Below are 22,893 nucleotides of genomic sequence, written 5' to 3'. Positions count from 1 at the left end.
ATATTTCATCATTTCTGGGCTGCTACAGATTTAAAGAATCTTTTCACCAAGCTTTTTAAGGGAAACTGGGCCTTCTGACTTCAGCACTGTTCTTCTTTTAACCCTCAGCCTTGCTGCTACCTTGATCCCACACTTTCCTCATCTTCCCCTGCACCAGTGGATTCCATTTGCTCCTTTGCCTGGATTTCTGCTCTCCTGTGCTTGGCATGGTCAGTCCTTTCACAGCATGCTTTCACCCAGCCTGGATATCATGGTCTTCTGTCTGCCTGTCTGTCCGTCTGTTGCTGACACTCCTGCTGCTGCCCAAGCTGCTTCTGAATTCCTGCTGTTGCCACCTCTCATCTCCACACACCATCAGCCCTCTGCCGCTGCCTGTTCACCCCTTCACAGCTGTAACTGATTTAAGGCAAAATGAAAGCAAAATCTTTTTGTCAAAAAAAAAAAAAAAAAAAAACCTCTTTGAATCAAGAGGCAACGTATTTTTTGCATTAGACTTACCTAAAGAAATGCAAGAAAACATTCTGAAAGACATATTTATACTATTCAGAAAATATTACTGTTTTGTACTTTGTATTCCTTCCTCTAGAATAACCCAATCAAAAATGTTTGGTTTTTTTTGTTGTTGTTTTTTGTTTTCCAATTGTGTTTTTGTTTAATACCTGACTTTAGAACCATGACTTTGAACTAAGTACTTTGAAGAAGAAAAACAGGAAGGAACAGTTCTTGAAATGTTAGTAGTCCTAGGTCAGAACGATTTTATGGCCAATCTAGATAAAATTCAAACAAAATGGTTTGAACCCATTTGTGGTTTAAACAAAAATATAAAATTCCACAAAATTAATGTGAAAAGAAGAAAAGCTCTCAGACCTCTGCGCAGAAAAATCTTTATGTTCTACTAAAATACAAAGCTATTCTCCATTCACTTTAAGCTGAAAAGGAAGTTTTTCCCTTGTCTTTCGGGTTGAGTGCTCAGAAAATATGTTCTGAACAATTTCTGGACCATGAAGCATTAATACTTCATTTTGAGGTGATTGTTCTGCTGGTAATCCTTTCTGACGTACACACTCAAGACAAGGGGAAGCAGTGGTCTCTGTGTCAGCCAAACCACAAAGAGGTTTGGTCCTCTTGCTTTCTTTCTTTGTTTCAGAAAGTTGGAAGACAAAAAGCATGCGTTCTTTTAGTTAGGTTAATTTATGCTTTGGCATAAATTTTGTTTTGGATGTTTTTTTGTTTGTTTGTTTGTTTTTCATATGCAAATGCTTAAACTCAGTCACATACAACAGTAAATTGAACCAAAACAATTGGCTTGGTCTGCAGAATTCAGAACACCTCTGAATTGCTATTAACTTCAAAGTGATCTATGAATGCTCAGAAGCTCCAAAAATTAGACCAATTATTTCAAGTTTCTATATATGAATAAAGCTGATCAAACATTTTTCTTTTAGCGGAAAGTTTCCATACCGAACAGTTCAGTTTAAATTGTCTTATTTTTCAAGGGCATATGCTAATTCTGGTGGAAAATGAATATGTTTCCCATGAGAAAATTAACAAATTCTTTTCATGTCAAAGGAACATTTCAGAACAAATATTTTAGTTATGTTTTGAATTATGTTATTTCGTTTTGATGTATCAGCTTTTTAAATGGAGAATGAAATGTCTCTGAAAAATGCATTCTTAAAGAAATGTATTTTTTAGATGAAACATTGGAGTGTCACGTGAAATTAAAAAAAAATAAAATAAAAGCAGGTCAGTTCACGTTGCTTTAAGACTTTCAGCAGAAAAACTGACACATTCTGAAATAAAAATACCTAATGGAAGTTTTTTGGTTTTTTTTCCCTTTCACTTTACTCCACAGAATGTCTCAATCTTTTATAATCACTGTGTCTAAAAAATTAGGAAGACATGGATCTTCCATGAAGTTACCATGAATTATACTACTAATGACAGACTTTTAAAAAAGTCTAGGCAGTATTAAAGTACATTTCATAACATCCATTTATTATATATTTTCCCAGTTAAAAACAGCCAAAGTCATTTCAGCTGAATACAACATAAAACAGCCAGAAAACCCTCTCTAAGCATCAAAGGAGTTGTTTAAAAAGTTGCCTGAGTCTGTGATCCCTCAATGTAATATACTCCATAGATTCATATTACAAAAGCCACTGATCCTCTCCAAATACAGGAAGGAAGAAGGGAAATTGCTGTATTACATGAACTTGTGCAGTTACATGCTCCAGAGGCAAATCAACTTTCTGCACCAAACACATGGAGATATGACATAATATAAGCAATGGCTGTCCTGTCTACCACGATCTTTCCTGAAGTAGAGAAAACAAGTTGTGATTGTTAACCTCAACAACAGCTGTTGAGGAAGTTGGGAAAGCAGTGGTGTTGAAAACAGTTGAAGGACTGTTGCAGCTGCTGAAAGCAAGGTTTTGTAGGCTGTAATTAGGATGGGTGACTGCCCAGGTCCATTTTCCTCTTCTGATGAGGGGCTGGCAGGGAATGGGTAAATGTACATCATCTCCTTACAAGGAAAAGCCCTTCAAATTTCCCCTTCCTCCGCTGTCTACACTTCAGCTCAAATGTGCCCAGCCTGACACAAGACACCAGGCAGACATATGCTGGCCATGCTACTGACCAAGTTTCTTTTTCTATTCATTGAGAAGAAATGGGAATTTCTGATGAATAGTTCAAATCTCTGATGGACAGAAGTGCATCCTCTCTTTCATCACAGTGAGCAGATGGAGCTCCACTCTACAAGCATTTCAGAAGTGAAGTCTTCTGAAATGAAGTGAGTGAATCTAATCCAACAGAGATGGTAGCTGAGAGGTGCCAACAGAACAGTAGGATGTGGTGAGGTATCTGAAAGGAGTAGGCAGGCAATATTCTATAAACTCTGTTACTGAATTTACATTCAATCCATTGCAAAAATAGCAATGCCTGCCATTGCATTTCCTGTCTCTTCAGATAAGCACGTACCTGAATCTTAATGGATCAGAAAGTCATATTCCAAAATGCATAGTCTGTTGCATTAAATATTTATATTGTATTGTTTTATTAGCAATAACATTGAACATTTTTACATGCTGTCATTCAGTGACAAGCCTGTGCACCACTTTCTCTACCTAAGTATTGAGTGTTATCCATCCCATTCTACTGATTCCCTTTTACCCAACCTGACATCATGAAGCAACTGTACATGGAGGCATTTTTTTAACCATGGAAAGTACCAGTTTCCCTTGTTAGCATACAAATTAAAATCTAGTCATAGGAGGTGAAGGAAAAAAACATGGCTTTTGTTTAATTTATACTAAAGCAAATGGTGGGAGTCAGAGCACATGTACTTGAATTAGAGCTTAACCACTTCTTATCTCTGTCAGATGAGAAATTATTCACAGAATCACAGAATGTCAGGGATTGGACAGAACCTTGAAAGATCACCTAGTCCAATCTGCCTGCCAGAGCACAACACCTAGATCAGGTCACACAAGAATGCATCCAGGCAGGTTTTGAATGTCTCCAGAGAAGGAGGCCCCACAACTTCTCTGGGCAGCCATTCCAGTGTTCTGTTACCCTCACCATGAAGAAGTGTTTTCTCATATTTATACAGAACATCCTGTTTTCCAGCTTGCACCCACTGCCCCTTATCTTACCATTGGATGTCACTGAGGAAAGCCTGGTTCCATGTTCCTGACATCCTCACCCTTTACATATTTTTATAAACATTAATGAGGTCACCCCTCAGTCTCCTCCAAACTAAAGAGACCCAGCTCCCTCAGCCTTTCTTTGTAACAGAGATGCTCCATTCCTTTAATCATCTTTGTGGCTCTGTACTGGACTCTCTCCAGCAGTTCCCTGTCCTTGAACTGAGAGGCCCAGAACTGGACACAATGTTCCAGATTATATTTACTTAATATAGTAATAAAAATGTTAGCTTTAGTTCCTATGGACTGTGATTTAATGAACATTATGATATTCATGAGTTTCCTGGCTTACAAACTCTAGCTGAGATCATTTGTAAAGATGTCCATTGCAGAAAAGGCAGAAAGGTGTTGTGTGCCATTTTTGCCTTCTAGAGGCTGTCACGAGTCACCTTAAGAGATCTGCCCTGTGCTAAACTAAGGACAAAGGAAATACAACCCATTAATTCAAGGACTCTGTTTCCCCACAGCATGTAGAGCTGTGAGACCTGGTATATGGAGTGGATCTCTTTGTACTGCTACAGTACAGTGAAGTAGCAAAAAGGAGAACAGAAATTAAATATGCTGAGTGATCCTAACATAAATGGTGACAGGAATTACACATGGTAAATGTATGATAACTTACCATCATAAATAATCACCGGTTCACTCCAATCACTCCAAATCTTGTTTGCTATGCATACCTCTTTCTTGGCCCTCACTTGTGCAGTACACTTTTTTGCTGGTCTAAGAAGTAGATACTCGTATTTCTCTTCAGTGACATCTACAATCTATGAAGACAGTTTTCGGGGGTTATTTTTTGTGATTTCATTTTGCAGTTGAAACAGATACAAGTCTAGGAATGTCAAATACTATTATTTATATCTCAAATCTACTGGAAAAAGATTTTCAAAAAAAAATGTTTATATTCAATTACAATCTGTCTTTTTGATGGCGTATTAAAACTTAGAAAATCAAGAAGAGGCTGGAACTGATAAGATGAAAGAATGTATCAGCTTTGGTCAAATGGTAAGTATCTGAAATCACTGATTCCCCTTTAATTTTTTTCTTACTCCAAGTGTAGGGTGAATACAATAACAATAAAACTATAAGTTATAAGGTTTTTGTGGGGATAGTATGTTGCCTTTGGTTTTCTGGTGGAAAAAAACACAGTTTTCAGACGTCTAATGCTGAATATTGTCTATTACTTTAGTGACTATCTTGAAACATCTTTAATTGTGCCTACAAATCAAAGTATGCCACTACAAAAGATAAAAAATACACAAGATGTGTTCATTACAGTTCAGACCATCTATCAAAACCTAGAAAACCTGGAGCCAAACTTAGTATCTAGAAGAATGAGTCACAATCTACATCTTACATATGACATGTCTGTCATACACACTTTAACAGCTTTTGACCTTTATGCAACAACATGGAATTACTGACTCAGTTTGTGGCTCACTGTAATCCACAGACCTTTTTGTTCTGCATTTCTGCCTACACATTAATTCCTCATTTGGATTTTGCATATTTGACCTATATTTCCTAACAATAGTATTTTCCTCATTGCTGAATTTTGACTTGCTGATTTCAGATTTCATCCTTTCAAATTCAAGTCTTATTTTCTGTACTTCTAGCTAACTCTTCCTAGCTTTCATACATCTGTAGACTTTACTCCCTACTTTTAAGCTTTGTCTCTTTGTATTGCAGTATTATTAACATAAGTATTCACATAGTCACTTCCTTTGGTATTCATAATAAATACAGATTTGCATATTTTGATCATCCTCTTAAGTATCTGTCAACAAATATCTATAACCCTGCTCGTGGAAACCCTAATAACAATTAACGCAGAACCTCAGTCGTGCTCCATTCTCCTCCCTCCTATTGCTCCTGTAACATCACTGTGATTTTTTCCTTACCTTTGTCTCCTCATTTTGTACATAACTACTCTTTAATTGTTACTAGCTTTGACACTGATTCTCCTCAAACACACCCTAAGCCCCCCTCATTCAGGTATAGGTTAGCAAAGATATAGGTGCTTCAAGGAAAACACAGCTTAGAAGAGAGCTTGAACAAAAACACCAAAGTCTCAGAAAATTCACGTTCAAATACATATCTGAACTTCTCAGTATCTTATGTTCAGTTAAGTGCTTCCTACTCTTTGTGAGTGTAAATAAGAAGCTGTGTGAAAACATTTCAACTCTTACTACTGTATAATTTTAAACTGCCAGCTGGTACTGCCACCATACTTGCACCATACTCCACAAGCTAAGCTACAACACTCTTCTATTTTTTACTGTTAAAAGAAGCTGCTGATACACAATGAAAGATTATTAAATATATATAATATATGCAAATAACAGGAATGATTATTTTAGTTCTGTATGTAGATATAACAATATTGACATGTAAATTGTAACCACAATCCTGCAAGGATTCACATGCATTTCACATGAATTATTCACTGAATAAGGCATGAATTAAGTATGAGAGGAAATCTTTGCAAGGCTAAAGCCTGATTGCAAATTTCAGGAACAAATTAATATTGCAATCTAAATTAGCAAATATATTTTAGTTTTGAGGAGTACATTGAGAGCTGACATAGTTCTATTTCTATGGTAGAAAATCACATGCTTTAACCAATACTGTCTTTCTACAATTTATTAATTTCCTTCTAAAATGCAGGGTTATGCAGCTACATTTCAAATCAAGCTTTTTTAAAGTTTCTGTCCAGAAAAGAGAATGCTTTAATATATCTACAAGCATTTTTCTAACACGCTGCTTTTACATGTTATCTCAAAATTCATGTGGGACATCAAGAAGGAAGAGATGCTATTCAGACAAAAATAGATTCAAAATGTTCTGTGCAGGATAGAATTATATTTATATTCAGCTTTTAAAAAAAAAAAAAAAAAAAAGTATGATTTCGAAGAGTCATAGGATGGCTGAGGCAGGCAGGGCCCTCTGGGTCCCTCAGGCCCAGCTCCAGCTCCAGCAGGGCCCCCGAGAGCAGGCTGCCCAGGGCCACATCCAGGCGGCTGCTGGAGCTCCCCAAGGAGGAGACCCCACAGCCTCTGGGCAGCCTGTGCTGCTGCTCCGTCACCTGCACAGCACAGGAGTGTTGCCTGACATTCAGAGGGAGCTCCTGTGTGCCAGTTTGTGCCCAATGCCTCTTGTCCTGGCACTGGGCATCACAGAGAACAGCCTGGATGTGTCCTCTTTGCACCATCCCTTCAGGTATTTATATACCCTGATGAGACCTCCCTCAGCCTCCTCATCTCCAGGAGGACAAGTTCCAGCTCTCTGAGGTGTACCTCACAAGAAAGGTGCTCCAATCTATCCCTAATCAACCATCTTTAATTCATGTAAATGTTTTTCTCTTTTTACTTTTAAAGTCTTTTGGTTTCAATCAGTACATGCTTTAGATTTAAAAAATTTTCTTTCACTATAATCATCTCAGGAAACACTTAACAAAAGAAATATGTCCTTTAGTTGGAATAACTCTCTTCATCAAACAAATACTACAGGTATAATTACATTTTAAAATCTTTAACTTCCTTCTGAACAACTCTGAAAATAGCTGAGCATATTTATATAAGGAAAAGGGTAAATAAATCTATATATTATTTCTGTAGAGAATAAGATAACTTCAATTCCAGATCAAACATGGTATGCTGGAATCTGCCCAATTTATATTGGCCAGCATCTTTCTGGCAAAACACATAGTATCTTAACAGTGCAACAGTAATGATCCATTTTTTTCCTCAAAGTGAAGAAAAAAATTAAACATGAAAGTCCTATCTTTGGACAGAAAAGATACAGAAAAAATGACCTTGAACATTTTTTAATAATATATTCTTCAGGTTGAACATTACCTCTCTTAAAAAAAAAAAAAAAAAAAAAAAAAAGTTTCCACCATTATTTTTATTTCTCAGTATTCACAAGTTAGCATCTTTTATCAATAATAAAAGGTCAGAAATCTAAGTGATGTTAATGTAACAGTCAAATTAATGAAAAACAAAGCAAACAAAAAAGCCCACTTGAATGCAAGTGTAAATCTGAAGAAGTCATAAAATATGTTGTTTTTCTCTTTTTGTTGAGAAAGACAAAAAAAATTGGATTATTTATGAAAGACCTTGGGATTTCTTCAAAGTTTGTTTGAATTTTAATTCCTTTAAACACAAGGGATGCCTATTTTTATAGAAATTATGCTATGTGGAGTAAGTGTATTACCAAAAATATGATTACCTTACTGTCTGTTATTTTCACTTGATACTTAAAGCACTTTTTTTCTCCTGAACCAATGGTAGGCGGGGGTTTCCAGTGAATTTTAATACTTCTGTTTTCAAGGGAAACAGAGACGTTGATCGGTGGGTTCAGTTTCTCTGAAAATGAGTACAGAGAGGTTTGTGCACTTTATGTTGTTTCTCATATTTATGTGCATCAGCCCTTGAAACAGACAATTGTCTAGTATGGAGTTACCACTTGCAAAGAAAACGCTCAGTGAATGAGACATTTTCTTTAAAAGTGTCACTCACTGAACGGCATTCATTTCTGCCTCAAAATAAAGGGAAAGATTTTTTTCTTCTCAGTATTTCCACTATGTCTCATGGGATACCCCAAGACTGTCTATGAGCCCAGTGATATAATTTTGAAAATAATGGAGTTAGAGCCCTCACTGATGGGATATTGAAGGGATGGCAACTAGTGGCAGGTTTGTTACACGTGCCTATAATATTTATTTCTTCTTGCAAATGAGCAGAAGAAAACTTGATATAGAAAAATGTTTTTCCATTGGAGCAATGCAAGCTTAGGAGATGAAAAAGGGACATGAACCTCTTGGAATGTGTCCAGAGGAGGACCATAAAAAAGATCCAAGGAGTGGAACACTTCCCTTATGAGGACAGGCTGAGAGAGCTGGGGCTGTTCAGCCTGGAGAAAAGAAGGGTATGGGGAGACCTGAGAGTGGCCTTTCAGTATCTAAAGGGGGGCAATAAGAAAAAGGGACAGACTCTTTAGCAGGCTGTGTTGTGACAGGACAAGGAGAATGGTTTCAAACTAAACGAGGAAAAAATGGTACCTGATATAAGGAAGAAGTTATTATAAAAAGTGTGGTGAGGCAGGAGATTGGGTGGAGGTTGGGTGGAGGCAGGAGGTAAGGTGGAGATTGACAGGAGAGGTGGTGGATGCCCTATTCCTGGGGTCATTCAAGATAAGGCTGGATAGGGCTTTGATCACCCTGATGTAGCTTTTTCCCTGTTCATTGCAGGAGGGTTGGACTTGGTGACATTTAGAAGTCCTTTCCAACTCAATTCCACCACCACCACTATGTTCCCATCATAAAATGCAAGCCGTGCAGTGGCCGTGTGGTTTTTTTTCGGAGAGGGAAGGTGAACTGGTTTGGAAGCAAGGGACATTTTTGCATTTTTAGGTTTTAGCATTTGTTGTAGATAAGCAAGTCCACAGCCACTTTCTATCATGGAGTCAACTGAGACACTGATCTGGGTACAGGTGTGTGCAGGGTGTTCAGGCAGCAGGAACCCCTCCCAGCTGATGTTGCATTGCCACAAAGGGACGAACCACAGTTGCAGTTCTCTAATCAGCCCTACCATCAGAGATACATTCACCACAAAGCTGTGGGACTGGGCTAGTTGCACGGCTGCAATGTGGTGCTGAGTTTTCCTGCAGCTGTGGCTACATGGCCCTGTATTGCTCTACAGGAAGGTATGTCGTGTTTGAGGTTCCCTTTTTGGCTTTTATTTTGCCTTTCCCATCTAGAAGACTTTCATTTTGGAGCAATGAGAGTGCTCCACAAAGTCAACAAAAGCATCTATACCAACCTCAGCACTGTAAAGTTGTTCTGTTCTGCCTGCCCCAAAATCTGACCCTATTGGCAGTGACCAGAACTCACCTTAGGGGTCAAGGTGCACCACAAGCCATGAAAGGTGAGGAAGGTAAGCAACATCACCTTTGTGTTCAATCTCCAAAGTGATAAAGACATATTTTTCACCTCTGAGATATTTTTCCCAGAGGATATCATCCTGTTGTGAGTGCACTGAGGTTTGGACAAGATGATCTGAGAGGTCTTTTCCAACCTTAAACACTGTATGATTCAACCATTTAGACAGCGAGGACTGAGTTGCCCTGTAAGCTGAGGGTAAGTTTGCTGCATGCCATGAAACTTTTGCAATGTATTTTAGAAGTAAGATGGGTTTCTGCTTGGCACTGGGGCAGGAGGGGAAGCTGCTGGCTTAACCAGCAGTGAGCTCCTCCAGGTTGTCTATGGAACACACAGCACGGTATTCCTGCAGATTAGTTCTTCCCTCCTCATTTTTATTTTTTTCCCCAGAAAAAAAGATTTTCGTGAAGATATTTTATTTTGCTAAAACAGAACATATTGCTTTTAACTACTTCTGACTGCAGTGCAAATACTAAGGTAAAGCCAATAATTCTAATGTATGAAAACACAGTAAATCAAATCCAGCTCAGAAGAGATTTTGATAAATTTGACTGAGTTTTTGCTTTCACTTGAGTCATCCTGATTCCTGTGTTACAAGTCTGGAATATGATCAATACATTCATAATTTGAAACATATTTGATTCTGCAATCTGTGCTAAAGCTCAGGAGGATTGTTTACTAATGAGATTAATTTAAGCATCACAGAGAAGATAAGAAAAATAAATATATCTGATCATTCGGTTGTCAGTAGTTAAAAATCACTATCAAACTATTTTTAACTAAAAATGGCTTCGTAAATAGAGATGTTTTTAATGTTTCATAACACTCATATTCTCAAATACAGTTATTAATGATGGATGTGTGTTTATTCTCTACATTAACTTGTTTTCCTCAGGAAAATAAGAGAAAGAAATGACAGCAAAGAGAAAAACTGGAGGAAAGAATAGTATAATGCTTTTCAAATTACATGGAATTAAATCTTTAGAACATTTTCTCACAATATCCTATTATTTTCTAAAGGGTAATTTTGGTAAACAATAATATTAATTCAAAGAATAAACCTAAAGACATTTGAGTCACAATCTTTTTTTTTTTTTTTTATCTTTGTGTAAAATTCCCAGGGATATAAATGTAGAGCAAGTTGGAAATAATATTCTAATTTTGTCACACTTCTCTCTTTTGTTTCCTTGATTCCAGATCAATGAAATAACCAATAAACAAGTTTTTCATAATAGGCAGTAATAGACAATACTTACCTATTTTTTGAGGTGTAAAACCTTTATAATAAGACAGTCTTCTGGAATTATTTCTCAGATCTACTACAGATATGTTTAAAATTATTTTCCTTAGTGGTTGGAAAGATATATCTTTCATGTGGCATCCAATATTTTTATTTCTTGCATTTCTTATATATTGCTGGCACTCAAAATATTTTTCTGTGTGTCTGTGGGAAGGAAATATGAGTCTTTCAGATCAAGGTATAATAGATCTTAGACAAGGTATGACAGATTTAGTGTTTTAAAACAAACAAACCATAGTTTCATACTAATTTACTGATTTTGCACAAGATCCTTACCTGTATGAAAAAAAATACTGGACATCTGCAGGATCTTCTGCTTTAATATGCCAGGTGCAATTGAAAAAAGAAATATTATATATGATGCATGAAAGATTCTGAATATATACTGCAACAAAGAAAGGAGAGAAAAAGAAAGTGTGCCATTTCTGTTACTTAGATTTTCTAGGAACACAATGGATGTCTTTAAAACTTGTCTTGTATCCTTATCTCTAGAGGGGCGGATAAGTACTGGATAAGAGAAAATGGACTTATGGGGCAATAATAACTGAGAAGTGCTTCTGATACTACAACCAAAAGCCTTACTAATGCAGTTAAAGAGAAAAAAAACATCTGGAATACTAGCTGAAGAACTCTACTGTTCTAAGGTTTCCTGAAACCAGATAATACAAAAGGAAGATGGAGACTTGGAATAACATTCTGACATCTCACTCAGCTGAGGTGAACCTGAACATGTCTTAAATAATTATCAATATTACAAAATGCTATATGTCATTCTCTTAAATGAATATTTAAAAAATATAAGATAATCATTAGCTTTTAGAAACTATATGTCTCCAAATAAGACAGAACATTACAAGGAATGCTTATATGTCTTAATGACATGCAGGAAATAGCTGACCTGGAGGAGACCTGTATGTACATTCTGTCCAGCTGCCCTCCTTAATTAGGTCTTCTGTTTCTTTCATAAAAACCTGTGTTTTAACTTTAGCTTTAAAACCAGGATGTAGCTCAAGACGTATCCTTTTTTTCTTTTCCCGTAGTCTTTCCTAAAAAGAGAAAGAAGGAATTACATTAAGACAGACAGTAGCAATGACTGAAAGGCAAATTATGCAAATTCATCTACCAAATGAAGTAATGTGTGATTTCACTTAAACTACATGTAACCACTGAACAACTTACTTTCCTTTCCTGAAATGTATCAAAGAATGTGTAACTCAGAATATACTTCACACTGTACTTCTCTGTCTCTTCTTTTGTCAGGTTGTTGTTCCAGTACAGAATAACTTGTGACTCTTTCTTGGTAACCTGCAGATCATTATGTAGCCGAAGTTCATCTGCAATTAGAATGACATTACTGAGAGGAAAAGTGGTCTCATACTACATACACAAAGGATTTGTCTCCCAATAAGGCCTGCACACTCATCAGCTCGCCCTGGGAGCTCTGTTCTCACATAGAATAGGTGATCACATTCAATAATATGAGTGACTTTAATAGTGAGATTCATGTTTACCCATCTACATCTCCCAAAAAGGTTAGGTAATTCACTTTTACCTGCCTTGGACAATTTTCCTATTGGTTGTAGAAAGAGACTTGACAAGGTAACTGGGATGGCTAGCATGGGATGAAACATTACTTAATTTTTTACTTACCCACTACATCTGGTTGTCTTCTTGCCAAACCAGTGGAAAACAGTGTCTTATGTTGGAAAAAGCTTAGCATCAGCACAACAGGAACATATGTAACATATGTCATATTAAGTGCTTAAGGTCACAGATTTGTAGAAACTGAGAATTTAGTTCCAAGTTTGGCTCACTTAGAACACGATGTTTTCATTTTTCATCTGTGAAATAATATGACACCGTCACTTAACCACTGAAGTGATGTCAGAAGTCTAGGAAGTAAACATGAAATGACACATGGTTAATGAGTCTTGTTGGTCACTGACTGCTGTTACGAGGATGCTTGTATTTAAACTTGTGCTTGAGCTGTGTACCATAGTCAAAGAGGATATTTATCATATTGAACTGGTTTTGAACTGGGCTGTTGCACTGATTGTATGGTAAGATCACTGAAATTACAATATTGATAGTGCCTGATAGCAGACAGTTTGAGTGGGAATCACTTGACATAACCAGAAGCTCTATTTGTGTGAGTGACCTAGCCTCTAATAGCAGCAGGCCAACTGTCACTTCTGGGCTGTAATTCATATTACCTGTTCCAAGCAACTGCAACTATCTGAGGAGAGGAGAAATTAATCATGACATTCGTAAAAGTGAGTATTGGGAAGACTGTACCACCTTTGCTAACTTTGGGATACAGTAAGCAGACTGTGCACTGGTTAAAGTTGGTTTTAGAAAGATATGTAAATTGCTCAGACAACTAAAATGTTTATTCAAAGGCAGATCTCTTGATGTAGGATGACTTCGCAGACAGTTCTCTACAGAATGAACAAGTCTCTATGATCAGGGTCTTTCATTCACCAACTAACTCATTTATGTTGAGTTTTATGTTTTTCAGTACTAAACCATACACACTCATACTCCATGTACTTCATCTGGGAAACAGCAGAAGGCCTCCTAGAGGAACTGTCTATCACAGTGCTCTTGATAAACTGACTAACAAGAGGCACAGGCTGTGTAGAGGAAAATGTGTGAATGTTTAGCACACTCCAAAAAAGTTTACATGTTTACACAATGAAGTTACCTGGAAATGTATACATACACATATACACATACAGATGCACATATAAGTACATTTATAATGTTATTTTGGTACAATGCAGTAAGCAAGAGGTAATTTAATGAATTGCATTGTTCTCAGGTTCTCACTTTTGTTTACAACCAAACCCACACTAAAGCAATCCAAAGTACTCTTAGGAACATTTATGTACTTTACTTCAGTCAGTAGAAAGAGGAAAATGGGGTGAAAAACGCTAAAAAGCTAAATATGAAATATTTGTAGCTGTGAGTACCATGACACTTGTGAAAAATGTAAGTGAAAAGATTTAAAATAGGAAAAGGAACAAAATAAATCTTAAAGAAGGAAATGTTGTCAGTGTTAGGAACAAAAATAGAAATAATCTGTGAGGCAATATAACTGACTGAACTCAGAGGGAGGGAGGAAACAGTAGTAGAGAAAGAAGGTTTCTAAGCCTGAATGATTATTTAAAAGGCAACCATCAGTTTGAGTCAAAAAAGGGTATTTCAGGAAAAAGTACTGCTGTTTCCCAGAGGCAACTTGCTCCTAGGTGTACCTTTTGTACAACACTGAAGGCACTGAAGGCAACCCTCTGCTCAGAGCACAGTGAACTCGGGCAATCTGCTGCCATGGGAGGTGTCATGGAAGACAATATCAGCAGGCTGAGAACAAGGCAAAGTAAACTTGTGGAGAGTAGGTCTGTGGAAAGGGACTAAGAAGTTTGATAGGAAGAAATGCTATAACATCTCTAATTCAGCAACTATGGATGCAGGAGTTGGCCAAAGTTGTGGATTATGTGACCCAACAGGTCATGTATTATGTTTATACACAATCAAAGTATCATAGAATGGCTTTGAGGGACCTTAAAGTTCATTAAGCTCCAACCCCCTGCCATTGACGGGATTGCCAACCAGCAGATCAAGCTGCCCAGGATCTCAACCAATTTGGCCTTGAATGCCTCCAAAGATGAGGCATCCACTACCTCTCTGGACAACCTGTTCCAGTGCCTCACAACCCTCTGAGCAAAAAATGTCTTTCTAACATCCAATCTGAATTTCCCCCCTCTAAGTTTAAAACCATTCCTCCTTGTTCCATCACTATCAGACTGTGTAAGAAGTTGGTTCCCCTGGCTCGTAAGCTATCTTCATGTACTGGAAGGCCACAATGAGGTCTCATGGGAGCCTTCTCCAGGCTAAACAAGCTCAGGTCCCTAAACCTTTCTTCATAGAAGAGGTGCTCCAGCCCTTCATGGCCCTCATCTGGACCTCCTTCAACAGCTCTACATCCTTCCTGTACTTGCGGCTTCCAGGTTTGGACATATCACTTCAGATGGGGCCTCACAAGGGCAGAATACAGGGGGAAAATCCCTTCCCTCTCCCTGCTGGCTGACTTTCCTTCGATGTAGCCCAGGATACTGTTGGCGTTTCAGGCTGCAAGCACTCAATGCTGGCTCATGTCCAGCTTTTTGTCCACCAAGATTCCCAAGTCCTTCTCCACAGGGCTGATTTCAATGAGTTCTTTCCCCAGTCTGTACTCATATCTGGGACTTCCTCAACCCAAGTGCAACACCTTACAGTTGTCCTTGTTAAACCTCCTTATGTTCTTTTGTGCCCACTTCATGAGTATGTCCAGGTCCTCTGGACAGCATTCCTCCCTTCTATTGTGTCAACTGCACCACTCAGTTTGCTGTCATCAACAAACTTGCTGAGGTTGCTCTCAATCCCACCATGTTGTTGATAAAGATGTTGAAGAGCACTGGTCCCAAGACAAATCCTTGGGGGACACCACTCACGACCAGCCCCCACTTGGACATAGAGCCATTGACCACAATCTTCTAGCAGTGACCATCCAATCAATTCTTTGTCTACTTAGTAGTCCAGCCTTCAAATTCATTTGTCTCCAATTTAGAAGATGAGGTGTACGATCATGTCAAGGCTGTGCATAAGTCCAGGTAGATGATGTCCTTTGTCCACCGATACCACCACTCCATCATTGAAGGCCATCAGATAGATCTGGCACGATCTACCCTTGGTAAAGCCATACTAGCTGTCTCAAATCACCTCCACACCTCACATGTGCCTTAACATCTCTTCCAGGAGAATTGGCTCCACGATCTTCCCAGGTACAGAGATGAGGCTCAAAGGCCTGAGTTCCTTGGGTCTTCCTTTCTCCCTTCTTTGAATATGAGATTAATATTTCCTTTTTTCCAGTCACTCACTAGGAACTTTGCCTGGCAGCCACGATTTTTCAAATATGATGGAGAGCAGGTTGGCAGCCAGGTCAGCCCGTTCCTTCATAATTGTGGGATGCATGTTGTATGGCTCCATAGAAGTATATGCATTCATTCTCATGAAATAGTCAATGAATTGGTCCCCAAAATACAGCAAAGGGAAAACATACAGGTGATCAAAAGGGAATTAAAAGACATCCAAAGATAAAAGGCTTTTAGATCCACTACTTGTCAAAGCAAGCATATTTTCATTAATGTCCATTCAGATAAGCAGGGTCACAGAATATTTTTTCTCAAACATGAACAGACAGAACAGTCTGTGTAGTGTTGTTTTAATTACAAACAGCTTTATGTTGGCATATGGTGCCAAAATTCAGTCCATGAGATGCAAAATAAAATTCACAGCCTGACTTTTTGTGTTTTAAAGGCCCACTCTGGAGAAATAGATTCTAGGCAAATATAATGACAGTTCAGCTGTTTTAATAGGATAAAACTATGTGAATAATGTAAATTATATAAAAAATAACCAAAAATCAACGAAGTCAGATTGTTTTCTAAACAGTTATCTGTCAAAAAGTTCCACAACAAACCTCTTTTATTATCACAGAATCATAGAATCATAGAATCACAAGGTTGGAAAGGATCTACAAGATCATTTAATCCAACCGTCTTCCAATTGCCATTACTACCACAAGCCACTAAACCATATCTGGTAGCTCCTCATCCAGACGCCTCTTGAACACTGCCAGGGGCAACTCCACCACCTCCCTGGGCAGCCATTCCAGTGCCTGACCACTCTCTGAGAAAAAAAGATTTTCTTACGTCTAATCTAAATTTCCTCTCGTGCAACTTGTGACTGTTTCCCCGGGTCCTGTTTGTTGCCTGGGAGATTAAAGTATTCTTAATAATTAAAAAAAATACTATTCTTATAATTAGCAGCTTTTGTTGTTACTGTCTTTTGCTTAATTCCCTGTTTTTTTTGTTTGGATTCCAGGTATAACCGATGCCAGATGGTTTCTGCCAAGCAATGTCTTTGTTATGCAATAGTGGGTTGCTAGAGTTATGTACAGGGGAAGTAATGTATGGCAGTGCGCCTGCCACGCACCAGAACATCTGCAGAGACTACAGAAAATGTGCAAAACACACCTGGTGAATCTGGAAAGTAGACAGTTAGGACAAGAAAATGAAAGTAGCAAAACCCATCTGAGCAAAACTTAGACTAGCTACTACAGATGTGTGGAAAAATAGCTGTTTAATTTTAAAAGTTCAAGAGAATAGGGAATGTCCTGAAGTATAGAGGTTTGCTCTGGCTATGCATCTGAATAAATACATTTTTGAAACTTGTGGGTCTGATTATTTGACTACTTCTAAATACAAAAGATAAGATCTAAGTAAGAACATTTTTTTAAATATTTTCTTCGAAAAAAAATTGTTAAATCATCCAGAAAGGCAATCTCGGGTATTCCTGAAATATACATTGTGCAGAATTTATAGGACAAATTCAATCATTAGGCAATAAGATTTTCATTTTTAAGCTGAAATGCAAATTAAAAAGCATCATGAGAACTAGTTGAATCATGAAGAAATATCTAAAACTTACACATAATTTAAGGCTACAGATTCATATTTTCTGAAGTCCCCATATAGTACATAATGTTGGCATTGAATAAGGAATAATGAAATAAAAAGCATAGGTCAAATAAATACATTTTAAATGTATACAGTTCAAATAGCAGACTATTCAGCTTCGTTTTTTTCAAATCTTACCTTCTCTTTAATTCATGTTAATTGCCTGTAGCATCATTTGGGCTGAGAAGCTGTAGAGATAAGCACGGGAGAATGTCTCAAAGACTATAGCAAGAAATGATTCAGGAGACTTCCCTTTTTCTCAAGACACCATCTCAGGAAAGCCCACTGCTGCTGTCACTTCCTCCTGCGGGAGGAAAACACACCATGAACATCAACTGGAACATTAGTCAAATTCTTCAGAACACCTTGAAAAGGGACACACCTTAATGACTGACCCGGTGAACATCATGTTACTATTTTTTCTCTTTTCATTTGGAGAAGAAAGATTTCCAAACGTTTTACATACTGCAATGAGTTTTTATCTTTCACAAAAAAGTCATATTTCAGAATAAATTAAACTATGTAGTGCAAGTGATAGATATGAAATTAAAATCCAAGAAAGATCATACACTGCCACTTGCCACTGTTCTCCTGGTTTTCTGGTGATTAATATACATGCTTCAAGGTGGAATAAATCAAAATAAATTAATTATGTAGTAACAACTACAATGACAGAATGATAGACTTAAAAAATCTCATGAAGGTAAAAGAACAAACAACTCCTTCTTTTTGAACAGGCATTTTTATCTGTTTTATTCCCAGAAGCTTTGCTCAACTTAACATCTAATTCATGGATTTACTATTAATGTATCATTTTATTCATACAAGCTGATATTTTGTATTCTAGTTTTCCCCTTAAGCTGAATTTGATGGGAAAATTTTGGATAATTCATTCCTGTCTTTCTGGGAATATGGTTTGGAACTGACACACCTCTTTGTTCCAGTTAAAAGTTATTTGCTGAGCATTTGAAACTTTCCAGGTTTTGGTGCAAAGACTTGAAATGTGTCTAATGTGTCAAGAGTATATTATTAAATGCCTTTTTAAAAAATCTCTAAATTGGACAAGCTCTTCATCTTCTTAAAAGTCTCATTTTTACATGCAATGCCACAAGCAGTTGAACAAATCAGTCTTTTTCCTGTTGTATGCTATGTATACACTGCTGTGCTCCACTCTAGAGCATAGAAACTGGCTCTTGAACTTCAGTTTTCCCCATCTTTAGCAACCAGACACAGTAGACAGATGCTAACAGAGGAAGGATCCATTCCTCTCCTTGCTTTAATTGCAAAATGTCTTCAATTCAGTCTCATGCAGAGGTTGTAAAAGGAAACAATGGAAATGTTTTTTATTCTGTATAATCCATATTAAAAATACAGAAGTTAAAATAAAATTAATACAAGCAAACAAACAAACAAGAAGAAATCTCATACTAAAGCTCAATGAAGTGTTCCAAATTCTTACTACTGAAGCCTCCAAAACTGCTGATTTATACCTTGGTTATACATAATATAGCTCATTCTTTTAATAATATGAGTGTTGTTTATTTCTGCTGTGATTAATGTGACTACTTTATACCTGTATTTCTCGGATTCACAGATTAAATAATTTAATATCAGTTTTAGATTAGAAAATAATGCATTTAGGTCCACATGTAGTTTTATTTTTAACACCAGAAACCATAGTTATGCAACACAAGGCCAAAAGAACATTTTTACCTCTTTCTGCTCCCTTGTTTTGGTGTTTATCAGTCCTAAGCTTAAAGGTGAGAGAATACAGGAAGTCTTACCTCTCTAGCAATGGCTTAGACAAAGGGGGGTAATTCTTAACAACTTCAACTAAGTTTCTAGGTGTGTTCCATTTAAATGAGACGAATGTGACCGTAGGTCTGAAGTCCAGTGGTAATAATAGCAAACCTGGCCACAGGCTCAGTACTTTATTTTTAATATGTAAAAAAACTTATTTTCATGTGCCTTCTGCTTACTCTCAAACTATTTAATCTGGTTTAAGTGTTGTTTGTAGACTGAACTGATGAATGCATGTTAGCAATTGCAGCACGTTTCTTCCTACATTAATGAAATACTGCCATTGCTGACTTCAGAAAAAATCCATTCATTACCTAGTAGTAGTATGTTATCTGGAGTTTTTTTATAATTTCAAGTAATTAAAGATGAAATGGAAGAAAACTACATTGCGGGCATTTTCCTTTTTTTAATATTCACACACATTTTTAACCTTATTCAGAAAAGTACAAATGACAGGAGTTCAACACTTCTTTCCATCATTAGTAGACTCCTACACCAAGCAAAGTGGAGGTTCTTCATTGCAGCTGCATGTGGATTTGGGTTGATGAAAACAGCATGTTTTATAATTAAAAATATCCATAAAAGCAATGCACTTAGCATTACTTCACCCAAAGTTTATCTGCCTGTGAAAAGGAACTGCTCATAACTTTCCAGAAAGCCAGTGACCTATGCAAAATTCAGAAATAAGCAATCATTTGTTTTGTGGTCATCCAAGCACTGTGCTAAAATATAGTTCCAGTGAAGACTCATGCATGTGGCTACATGACATGGATTTTCCCTTCTCTCATTCTCCTGAATTGTTTTGTGTTGAGTTAGAGCAACAAGTGCTTCTAACCATGTGCTGGTGGCATTTGGGTTGCTCTTTAATTCCACCTCTGTTTACGTCAACAGAGGAAGAAAAGAAAATCTCATTTTCTGCTCTGCAGTGAAGTAAAAATGGTATTTCAAAGATATTGGCCATTCTTGCTGAAGAGGAACAGTGAGGCAAAATGAAAGGACATCAGTGAGGTAAAGGGAGTGACCTGAAATCATATGTTCTTGTTAGCAGAAAGGAATTCTGGCATGACACTTTTCTACTGCAGTGATTAATCTACCACCATTTGGGTCTTTTAATTCTGTTTTGAAGCTGAACTTAACATTTCTGTTTCACAAAATAGTGATGGTAGCTGTTTACATGGCCTTCTACTCTGAATCTACAGTCTCAAAATGTAACATTTATTTTGTTAAGGATAACTTCGCTAGTGCTCTTGAAACTGGATAGATGCACATGTATGTAAAGCAAAACAAGATTAGCCAGAGAAAGTCGTTTTTTGGATAGATGCTTTTTGTTGTTCTTTTCTTTCCAAAAATTGTCAACTACAGTAAATAGCCATCAGTTGACCATACAAGTTAATTTTGGAACGCTTTTGTTTCTCTGTTTTTCTAAATCTGTAAAAGTTAATATGAATTACAGTCAAAACCTACACTGAGGTGGGAAAGAGACTTTTAAAACACTGCAATATTGTATAAACATGCTTGTTCGTAGTTAATTGCAAAGAATCAATGAAAGATTTGAATTAGAAGACAATGCTGATAGTACTGACAGTATTATCATTATAGATGCATTAGAATAAATTGGACCCACTTTGTACCTACAATAGAATATTCACAACTTAGCATGGGGACAGATAAGGGAGAGAAAGATGGAAAAAAACAGAGCTCCAATCCTTTCTGAGTGAGGATTGAGGCTTTTTTCCCTTTCAGATTTGGCTGCAAAAAAGACACTAATATTCTTGTCTTCATAGAGATTATCACCTGCACACACACACTGTCTTTGTTAGCTGGCCAAAGAGAGCCACAGGGTAGCACCAGATTACTCCTTATTGAAAACTGGTTTCTGAGATGAAGCAATTAGTTGAAGGACACAGGAGTCTTCACTTTACAAAATCTTCAGGAATCCAAATAGGAAACAGTTTGAAACAGCAATTTGCAAATAAACTGAAGCTTGGCGGGAGACCATCTGAAGTATTAAAACTTGAAGTCTAAAGATACTGTAAGAACAAAGATCGTTTCTGAGCATCTGAAGCATTTTGTGCATGCTGACTGGGAAGGAAAATAGAATGAACCATTGCAAAGAACATTCTTAAACTTATTGTTTAGAGAAGCATGGAGAAATATTCAGAGTGCTCCATTAAAGGAATGAAACAAAATGTTCTTTATCAGAATCTTTTTTTTTTTTCTAAATCTGACAGTTTTTAAAAGGTTTATCTCTACAGGAGGGAAGAAGAAAGGGAGGTGAGGGATGTGCATGTGTAGGGGGTTGAAATTCAATCATAATGAGTAGTAATCTGGTCAAATCAAAGTATGACTCACCTGATAGACTGTATGAGTTAACCTTAAGGTGAGATGAGTCTCTATCTTATTTGATTTCACATGTTGATAGCTGTTAAAGTATATATAGTATATAAGATGTTAATAGGGTCCAGAGGCGGGCCACGAAGATGATCAGGGGACTGGAGTACCTTCCCTATGAGGACAGGCTGAGGGAGCTGGGCTTGTTCAGCCTGGAGAAAAGAAGGCTGCAGGGTGACCTCATTGCAGCCTTTCAGTACCTAAAGGGAGCCTACAAAGAGGAGGGGAATCAGCCCTTTGAAAGGGTGAGTGACAGCAGGACAAGGGGAAATGGTTTTAAGTTGAGGGAGGGAAAATTTAAGTTGGATGTCAGGGGGAAATTCTTCACAGAGAGAGTGGTGAGGTGCTGGAACAGGCTGCCCAGGGAGGCTGTGGATGCCCCGTTCCTGGAGGTGTTCAAGGCCAGATTGGATGGGGCTCTGGGCAGCCTGGTCCAATATTAAATGTGGAGGTTGGTGGCCCTGCATGTGGCAAGAGGGTTGGAGACTCATGATCCTTGAGGTACCTTCCAACCCTGGCCATTCTGTGATTCTGTGACTCTGTGATTCTGTAATATATATATATAGTGTATGTATAGTACAATTTCTGTTGTCAGTGCTTGAATATCTTGTGTGATAAGATATCAGATTCTGATCAATACTTTGAAATTTTCTATGCAGTCTGGAACATTTAAAAGGGAATCATTATTTTTGGAAGGACTTTCTTATCCTCATGGCACTCCTTCTCCACCAAACCCTACCTGCCCAAAATCAAAATAGTAGCTACAGAAGAGTGGTTTCTATCACTGACTTGAAATAAAACTGACTTGTTGCCAAGAAAGCTGATGATATGAAACTCACCAACCCACCAACCGCAAGCAAATAAATTATTTGTTGATGAAACAGATTTGCTAATCACATTTCCAAAATAGTCAACTTCTTTGCAACTGTACAGACTAATAAAATCATCGGCATTGCGTTCATGTAGGCAGATTTTTAAAAACTAATTCTGTTTTATAGAAAGATAGGTTCCTAGATCAGCTGTTCATACTCTTACATACTGTTCAATATTGATGTTCTGCTTCTTTAAACTCTTATCTCTTTATTAATCACCTGGAGCTCATCAACAAAAAAATATACCTCTAAATTCTTGTGGACTTTCAATCTCCTTTGAGTGAGAATATAAGCAGAGAAATCACACTGAAAGTCAGCAAGCTGC

At 37.4% G+C, this 22,893-nt stretch overlaps 1 protein-coding gene across 1 annotated transcript in view; it reads right to left on the bottom strand.

Moving 5' to 3' along the window:
* The window catches only part of LOC116230791 (interleukin-5 receptor subunit alpha-like), a 28,552-nt gene that overhangs the window by 4,997 nt on the left and 662 nt on the right, over window positions 1–22,893 (bottom strand). Inside the window, exons 2-9 of the mRNA XM_031596158.2 lie at window positions 17,644–17,809; window positions 12,599–12,840; window positions 12,128–12,282; window positions 11,847–11,994; window positions 11,225–11,333; window positions 10,905–11,092; window positions 7,938–8,074; window positions 4,330–4,474 (exon numbers count right to left, since the gene is read on the bottom strand). Coding sequence (XP_031452018.2) covers window positions 4,330–4,474; window positions 7,938–8,074; window positions 10,905–11,092; window positions 11,225–11,333; window positions 11,847–11,994; window positions 12,128–12,282; window positions 12,599–12,701 — 985 coding nt within the window. The 5' untranslated portion in view covers window positions 12,702–12,840; window positions 17,644–17,809. The remainder of the gene's footprint in view (window positions 1–4,329; window positions 4,475–7,937; window positions 8,075–10,904; window positions 11,093–11,224; window positions 11,334–11,846; window positions 11,995–12,127; window positions 12,283–12,598; window positions 12,841–17,643; window positions 17,810–22,893) is intronic.

Source organism: Phasianus colchicus, chromosome 1 (assembly GCF_987193195.1).
Source record: "Phasianus colchicus chromosome 1, bPhaCol1.hap1.1, whole genome shotgun sequence".
In the NCBI taxonomy this organism is placed as follows: Eukaryota; Metazoa; Chordata; class Aves; order Galliformes; family Phasianidae; genus Phasianus; species Phasianus colchicus.
Note: the sequence above shows the minus strand (reverse complement) of the source record. Positions and strands in the feature narration are given on the sequence as shown.